General features: G+C 38.9%; 1 protein-coding gene across 3 annotated transcripts in view; it reads left to right on the forward strand.

Annotated features, from left to right (window-relative positions):
• fhit (fragile histidine triad diadenosine triphosphatase) overlaps nucleotides 1-8,679 on the forward strand; it is a 305,934-nt gene extending 297,255 nt beyond the window's left edge. For 2 of the 3 annotated variants that reach the window (XM_035777527.2, XM_035777528.2), the window contains 2 exons: nucleotides 6,981-7,090; nucleotides 7,236-8,679. In XM_035777527.2, coding sequence (XP_035633420.1) covers nucleotides 6,981-7,082 — 102 coding nt within the window. In that variant the 3' untranslated portion in view covers nucleotides 7,083-7,090; nucleotides 7,236-8,679. Of the gene's footprint in view, nucleotides 1-6,980; nucleotides 7,107-7,235 lie in introns of all 3 variants that reach the window. The other variant, XM_035777529.2, reaches the window with a different exon arrangement.
• The last annotated feature ends 321 nt before the right edge of the window (nucleotides 8,680-9,000 follow it).

Raw genomic sequence — 9,000 nt, forward strand, 5'->3', positions numbered from 1 at the left:
GTCAGGGCAGGCAGAGGTCAATAATCCAGTGTGGTGTGACAAAGAGAGAACACAGGTATAAATACACTGGGGATAATGGGGAAGATGGGTGACATCTGGGGGGGGGTGTAGCCAAGCACAGACAGGTGAAACAGATCAGGGTTTGACACTAGTCTAGATTATCATTCATATTTAACATTTCTCCTTTTGTTTTATATCATTCATGAATCCTAGTTAGTACTTACTCTTTGTCGCTGTCATACAATTTGTCCCTGTGTAGCTTGTAATAAGACACTATGGTACAGTTGTAAATTGTTTTCTTTACTTGGGTGGGCCAGCTTTTACTGTTTCGCAAGCCTGATGCCATAGTGCAATCTCTAGTGTTACACTTTACTTCTTAACTTCATTGTCTAATGTTAACTTAAAATGTAGTTTGATTGTTTCGTACAACCTGCCACGCCTACTGCAACTGTCTTGATAGCAAATTGAATATGGTTCAGGCTACAGTGTATATTTTAATTAGGATTTTGGCAGTTTGTTTACTGACAACAATTTGTCTATGGCACGGATGCTGTGTAATATTTTAACAAAAACACAATAATTGCCAAATGTTTTCAATAAGCTGCCAATAGCGCGATTTGTCATACCAATGTATCCAAACTAGGGTCGCAAAGAGAGGGTAACTTCAAAAGTTGCTTGAAACTTTCGAATTTTGTCAGTAAACTACCATAATTTTGGTATCTTTCAATGATCTATCACAAGACATCTAGTGGCTCTTTTGGGTACTTCAGATTATCACAGGTGTCTGTATTTATCCCTGGCCCTCTGTGTGGCCTTATCACATGTAAAATATATGAAATAATGATTTTAAAAAAATGTGGGAATGACAAGGCTGTAAAATATTATCCTAAATATAAACCATCAACTTAGTGAATACCATTAGTGTTAAATATGAGGGTTTCAGCATGAAATATCCTTTCTATATATTTTTACACACTTCAAATGTATCAACATGTATTTTTTGTCAATGTTTTGGCATCAAACTGGTGGCAGTTGTGAAGAAAAGTCAATAGTTGGAAGAATTGCAGAGTTCATTGAAATTAATGCCATTGTTGATTTGATGCTTTTTTTTCATTAATTAGGCTTTTTTCTCTTGAACCATATGTTCTATCTACTAGAAACTCATGGACAATATGGACACAGATGTTTAAAAAGATATACTATATATGAATACATTTTATACAAGTTATTCAAGTATAAATTACCAAAGTTATGATAGATTGCCATAGATTTTCAGTTAATTGCCGAAATGACTGAAGATTCCGGTAACTTTTGGAAATTACCGGTAGTTTTGCAACCCTAATCCAAACATATCTTGAAAACCCAACATAATAGAATCAATCTGAGAGAGTTAGTAGTGAAATTGAATGGTACAAGAGTTGAGCTACAGTAGTCATCTCATGTGAAATCATCATTCACCCTATTGAAAATACAAACCAATGAATGGAAATGTGCCTTGCAGAAACTGATTGCCAAAGGTAATTACCAGTGGAGATTAAAAGATATGCACTTGCATCTACCATTCCTATCATGGTCTCCAAGATTCAATGGGAGGCTGAGACTAGAACCATGAATTATCAATAACTCAATAAACATAACTAGATATTTGAATTGTATGGGGGATGAAGAGGTCTGGGTCCTGAATCTTGTGTAAATATGTTGGTGGATTTGTTAGATGTTTTTATTTTTTCTGTATTGACATACACTACTGGTCAAACATTTAGAAACCTACTCATTCAAGGGTTTCTCTTCATTTGACTTTTTCTACTTTGCAGAATAATAGTGAGGACATCAAAAATATGAAATAACACATATTGAATTATGTAGTAACCAAAAAAGTGTTAAACAAATAAAATAGCTCTTACACAGCCTGGAGGTGTGTTGGGTCTTTGTCCTGTTGAGAAACAAATGGTAGTCCCACTAAGCCCAAACCAGATGGGATGGCAGAATGCTGTGGTAGCCATGCTGGTAGTGTGCATTGAATTCTAAATAAATCACAGACTGTCACCAGCAATGCAACCCCACACCATCACACCTCCGCCTCCATGCTTTACAGTGGGAAATACACATGCAGAGATCATCCGTTCACCCACACCGCGTCTCACAAAGATATGGCGGTTGAAACCAAACATTTCAAATTTGGACTCCAGACCAAAGGACAAATTTATATCGATCTAATTCCATTGCTCGTGTTTCTTGGCCCAAGCAAGTCTCTTCTTCTTATTGGTGTCCTTGAGTAGTGGTTTCTTTGCAGAAATTTGATCACGAAGCCCTGATTCACACATTTTCTTCTGAACAGTTGATGTTGAGATGTGTCTGTTACTTGAACTCTGTGAAGTATTTATTTGGGCTGCAATCTGAGGCTGGTAACTCTAATGAACTTATCCTCTGCAGCAGAGGTAACGCTGGGACTTCCTTTCCTGTGGGGGTCCTCATGAGAGCCAGTTTCATCACAGCGCTTGATGATTTTTGCTACTGAACTTGAAGAAACGTTATAAGTTCTTGAAATGTTCCGTATTGATTGACCTTCATGTCTTAAAATAATGATGGACTGTTGTTTCTCTTTACTTATTTGAGCTGTTCTTGACATAATACAGACTTGGTCTTTAACCAAATAGGGCTGGCTATCTTCTGTATACCCCCCCTATCTTGTCACAACACAACTGATTGGCTCAAATACATTAAGAAGGAAAGAAATTGCACAAATTAACTTTTAACAAGGCACACCTGTTAATTGAAATTAATTCCAGGCGACTACCGCATGAAGCTGGTTGAGAGAATACCAAGAGTGTGCAAATCTCTCAACAACGCAAAGGATGGCTATTTGAAGAATCTCAAACAAAATATATTTGATTTGTTTAACACTTTTTTGGTTACTACATGATTCTGTATGTGTTATTTCATAGTATTGATGACTAAAAATAAAGAAAAACCCTTGAATGAGTAAGTGTTCTAAAACTTTTGACTGGTAGTGTATGTTACTCAGAAAACCCAGTTTTCCTTATTTATTCAGAAGCCTTGACGCACCCGGAGGAATTTGAATTCCACAAACTTCCATTTATGAGTAAATTGGGTGTGACAAAATATTTAATGAGTAGGATGTCTTTGTGCTGAGAGCAAAAGCTTATCCTCTGAAGTCCTTTTTGTTCACATGTAATTATTAGATGACCTCTAGCGTGACATTGTAATGCCATGGCATGTATGCCAGAGTACCTTAGTGAAAAGCCATGCTGATAGCGGAGGTGTGTCTCCTTTCACTGGAGTGCTGTGTTAAATGTTAAGGAGCTCAAACAAAACCATTATGTTCCTTGGCTCCAAATCTGTCTTTAATAAGGGCATAAATTGATACATTAAAAGCCACCATGGGAGGGATAATTCACACATGCTGCTCCCGCCAATGTGAATAGACAGTTGCTGCATTAGCTCTTTGACACACTGTGAGACAGCTAGCCAGCTACTGTACTGTACCTACAGATGTTTGTGGCCATGTTGCGAGTCATCTCCAGCATTAATATTCATGGGCACGTTTGTCGCTGAAAGTATTAACAGGTTTTCTGCACACACACGCGCTCTCACACACCAGTGCGTGTTTGGACATCCGCACAGCTGCTAGTGAGGACACAAGGGGATCGGCTTTCCCTTCTCTCAGAGAAACAGCAGGAAGACCTGCTCTAAATGCATACACACACACACACACACACACACACACACACACACACACACACACACACACACACACACACACACACACACACACACACACACACACACACACACACACACACACACACACACACACACACACACACACACACACACACACACACACACCATGCTGCTAATTATGCTGCTGTTATCTTGGACATGCTGAGATCTTATAATGTACAAGTGAAGGAACTTGTTTTCAACAGTATAATGAACTATGAAGAACTTACATTGTATGAATGTTGCAGTTTACAACATACTGGAAAAACCAATTCCAAGAAGAGATATTGTAAGAAGGCTACCATACCCCATGCATTTTCAGCAAAAACAATGTCTTACTTGAAGGAGTAGTTATTGTTTTTCGGTGCTTTGTATTTTCTCAAAGAGACTCAATTAGCACTGCAAAGTTCGATGACATAACAGTTGTTGCACTAGCATTTGTGTGGGGGATTTTTAGATTGAGAACAAAAATCCTTGATTAAGTCTTGATGAGCCTGATGATTATTCAGGTAAAGTCAAAGACAAGTCTTTGTTAATATTACATGATTACATTGCATGCTATTAGCAATTGTTCTGCAATTCTTCAGTTTTCCATGCTGTTGTCAATTCAGCTTTTACTCAATATATGTTTGCCCCATGAATCAACACTGTTAAGTAAAAGGAGAACAATTTAGGCTTATTTTAGTGTTCTGCCTTGATATAATATGATGTCTGAGGCCCAAGTAAATGTTTAGAGGCTGGTCACCAGCGCAGGGCTAATTTGCAATGTTAGTGTCTCTAATGACATAATCTGAAGTGTCAGCTGGAATTTTGTGTTGCAAGGAAACAATATATTTGAGCTCCATAAATACATAATGTCCCCATGAAAATCAATTTGGGACAAATGATGTGACTTACTGTCACGACTTCCACCGAAGGTGGCTCCTCTCCCTGTTCGGGAGGTGCTCGGCGGTCGTCGTCGCCGGCCTACTAGCTTCCACCGATCCATTTTTCTTTTTCGTTTGTGTCTGTCTGTTTCTTACACCTGTGTTCTATTTAGTTAATTTATGTGGGTTTATTAACCTCGTTGCCTGCTGTTATTTTGTGCCGGATAATTTCTGTGTTTGTTTGGTGCGTGTGCTAGATTGCGCCACGGGCTATTCTCACGGTCGTTTGTGCCGTTGTGATTTATTTAGGAGTAGTTTTTTCCTCCTGTTGTCACGTCGAGTTCCTGTTTTGTTGGGCGCCTTCATTGGGTTTGTTTCCTGACCAGTTTTGTTGTGTTTTGGACTTCCAAATAAATATTTGACTATTTGGACCTCAGTGCTCTCCTGCTCCTGACTCCTGCACCTACCTCGTCCTAGTGAGGCACCTTACACTTACTGCATGCATTATAAATCTCTGATAAGTTGACAATGCCTTACTAAAACTGTGTGCAATTCATCTTACTGTGAATGAATTTTCTACCAGAAAAAGAAAAGCTTCAACATCAGAAAGACATATCTTTCCTTCCCCCATTCCTTTGCTTACAGCGAAATACGATGTTGATGTGAGTTTTCTACGCTTGAAATACATTGTAACATCTTATGGGATTACGTGAGCCTACAAAGCCATTTCAGTTCAACTTTTGAAGCTTGAAAATCTCTGACTCCATCCAACCCCACCACTCCCCCCCTTAACTCCTTTCCAACAAAATGTCATCCTCCAGTTGCTGTAACCATGTCCTGTGAGGTAAATGGACTAGATCCTAATACAGTGTGATGGTCTGAGATAAGGTTTGTCTGGGGTTTGAGCAGTGTGTTGGTGTGGTCTCAGATAACCCACATGAACAGGCAGAGGGTCCAGCCTAGCCTAGAAGAGGGACTAGCATGACTCCCAAGGGCGCTAGAGAGATGACCCCCATGTCCTCATGTTCCAACTGGCTATCTCCTGCTTTCCACAGGACCCAATCCGACAAGCTTTCAAGCCAGGGTCATATTCTGTTTGCGCATATAAAGAAAAAGAATATGCAACAAAACAGAACAGTGCTTGTCAGTGTTGGAAGGAGAAGATGTATTGAAATAATGACCCCCTGGTGTTTTAGCTTCCAGACGGTTTAGAGAGGAAGCGGGGAAACATTGAAATCTATTACATGTTGAATCATTTTACTGCCTAGCTCTCTGAGAACATAAAACATCCCTCTCTGTGCCGTGCTGTTACAGTAGCTATCTTCAACTGGTGGGTATTTTTATTGCATCTTTTTTTACCTAGACTAACCAAGCATGCCACAAACATGTTAGATGTGCTGTGAAAATAACTCAAGGACATAAAAATCAATATCACCAACCAGTGCAAACTTTCTGCACTGTTTATGTTTATTTATTTTGTGTGGCTTGAAAGACATCTCATTCTGAACACTGTATACTAGCCTTGAGGGCTTTCCTGCATCTTAACATCATCTAAACTACAGCCACATATGACAGATCCCAATGTGAAGCCTTAGCAGTTGGAAACCACCCCGTGCTGTTGTGGCTTTTATGGTTGGGAGAGGGTATGTATTGCATGTGGCTTTACATTATAAACAACCCCCCCTGGCAGTTAAAATGAAGACACCTCCCAAACTTCAGAATGTCAGCCCATCTGTCCTGGGGGAGGCATTAGTGTGATGAAGTACATCGTTTCCCTCTAAATCTATGAATGTTACAAAAACAGCAACCACAGGCACGGGTGTCAGAATCTGTCACAGTCATACAATTTCCCCTCCATGGCTATTCTCAATTAACCATCATGTGTTCCTCTTGTTTGCCTTGTTGGAAGGGCGAGACGTTTATATTTTAAACCTCAACTCTGATTGTGTCTGAAAAGACTAAATGAGGAGTGAGGTTGTCGTTGTTTTTGTTTTGTGCATTTCATGTAATTTCACCAGTGACCCAGTTCCACTGGGCATCATCTTTTATATTCTATAATCTGGTGGAACAGTCAAGTGTACAGAGACTATTGAGTGCTAATGTTTCTGCTAACACCCGGTCAACAACTTTGTTTATTCTGCTACATTGAAACAGTTTTTTATTCACAGTTTTTTATTTTTTATTATGGTGCATACTCGAAGGAATTTTGTCAATTTCTCCCTCCAGTTACTGAGGTAAACAGGTGACTATGCATGTGCATACGTGCGGGTAAGTCTGTGTATACATGTGTTTATTCATGAACTAGTAGCCTCTGTTTAGTAGACATTTAGTAAAGTAACGTAAAGGACTATGTGATGTATTTATATGCAGCTCCAGAAGCATGACCGTGAGAGTGAGGACGTCCCTTCCAGGTGGAGAACAGAGGAGGAGATGGCAGCAGAGGCTTCTGATCTGAGGAAACAATTCAGCTAAACTGCCCTGTAAAGAACCACTTTAGTTAGGTCTTTCTCTATAAAGAAGGATACATTGAAAATGTTTTGCCCATGATGTTAAAGTTGTTGTTGAAATAGAAGGTTCATGTTAGTGACTCATGACTTATTGTGTTTTGTCTTTTTTCCAATCCAGAATCTCTATAACGACAACTTGCAACGTTTCAAGTGATTGTGAAGTGGATAATTCTTCAGTTGGCACTGTTGTTGGAAAAAGTATTTTGAACTGAACTGATGTGGTTGATTACAGTTCATACATCTTTAAATGTAATGTGTGACTTGTATTATTACCTCAGATGTTGTTTTTGTGGTGTTTTTGTTGTTCTCCTTGGAATTTATTGGGGTTAGACTTGTACCAGAGTTATTGTTGTTGTTTAAATTTTTATATTCCATGAGTGTCACAACATGTAAATGTGGAATTATTCATCAATCGCTCTCCCTTGCATCAGTTCTTAATCGCACCAAGTCAGTGCTCATAACAACATTTAAAGGCCCTCTAAACCCCACAGTCACAGCTATGAACATGCTTGTGAGCACCTCCATGCAAAGCGGAGCTAAAAACGAGTGGATAATGAAGGTAACATGTGGTTAATAAAGAGGAGCAGCTGCTCTGGGATCTGTGAAATTGTCAAATCAGATTTAGTGTGCCGTAGGAGACAACAAGCCTGCCAAAGAGTCAGCTGAAGGCAATAGATCTGCTTCCACATTGACAGAGGTCATAGTAGTGGAAAGCAGAGATGTTGTTGTTGCTGGTTTTTCTTCATATTTGTGATTAACTTTAAGCATCTGATTTGGAAAAAAGTTTGCTTTTCATAATAATCAGTTTAGTTGAGTTTATTAGGATCCCCATTAGCTACTGCACATGCAGCAGCTACACTATCCCGGGGTCCACATAAAACATACAAATACATAGCAAAAAAAACTAAAGATATCACATTCAATTAAAATAAGAGTTATATATATAGGAAGTTCAAGAAGAGACCAAAAAAAGACTATTTACAGCGAGATAATGAAGGCCTGAAACATTACGAAAAGCATTTTGAAGCCTAATTTCAGTTTTCAGTTGAAGCTTTGATACACTTTCATTTCCTTCAACTCAGTTGTAAAACGCTTAAAAGTATTTCCCTGCACTCTTAGAAAAAAATTAGTTCCGAAAGGGTTATTCGGCTGTCCCCATAGGATAACCCTTTTTTGGTTCCAGGTAGATCCATTTTGGGTTCCATGTAGAACCCTCTGTGGAAAAGGATCTACATGGAACCCCAAATAGTTTTACCTCAAACAAAAAAGGGTTCTTCAAAGGATTCTCCTATGGGGACAGCCAAAGAACCCATTTAGGTTCTAGATAGCACCTATGTTTCTATCAGTGTTGAGTCCAGGGAATGGGTTTTGTTTGGTACAAGGTTGAATGAAAAATGTACCATAATAAATGGTGTGAATTGAAATGGTGTGATTGAAACAATGACCACAGTAATGGATTAATTCCTGGTGGTTATGCCTGATGAATAGCACAGCATAAGGCTACATTGATTTTCTTTTTTGTATCGATGTTGGAATAAAATGCCAGTCTTGCCATTTACTCAGCTGGATGCAGAAATACAATTCTGTTCTTGAAAAACAATGTGTGAGTGGCTTTCTAGTGGTAATCAAGCTGTAAAAGGCCCCATTAAATTTAAACAATATTATTAAGCATGAGGAATTCTTCAATGGCAATAATTCAAAGAGTCGGGGGAGAAAATCCATCTACTGTAGGTCCAGTAAGATTAAACTTTCCCACACAGTGAGGGAAACATAGCCTCGCATAAAGAAATATACAGTTCATATTTGACCTTGGCTTCAGGACCAACACTGTTACCACAATCCAAATGCCCCTTTTAATATCCCTTCCATTTCACAGGTTTGTG

This window comes from Oncorhynchus keta, chromosome 10 (assembly GCF_023373465.1).
Source record: "Oncorhynchus keta strain PuntledgeMale-10-30-2019 chromosome 10, Oket_V2, whole genome shotgun sequence".
Classification (NCBI taxonomy): Eukaryota; Metazoa; Chordata; class Actinopteri; order Salmoniformes; family Salmonidae; genus Oncorhynchus; species Oncorhynchus keta.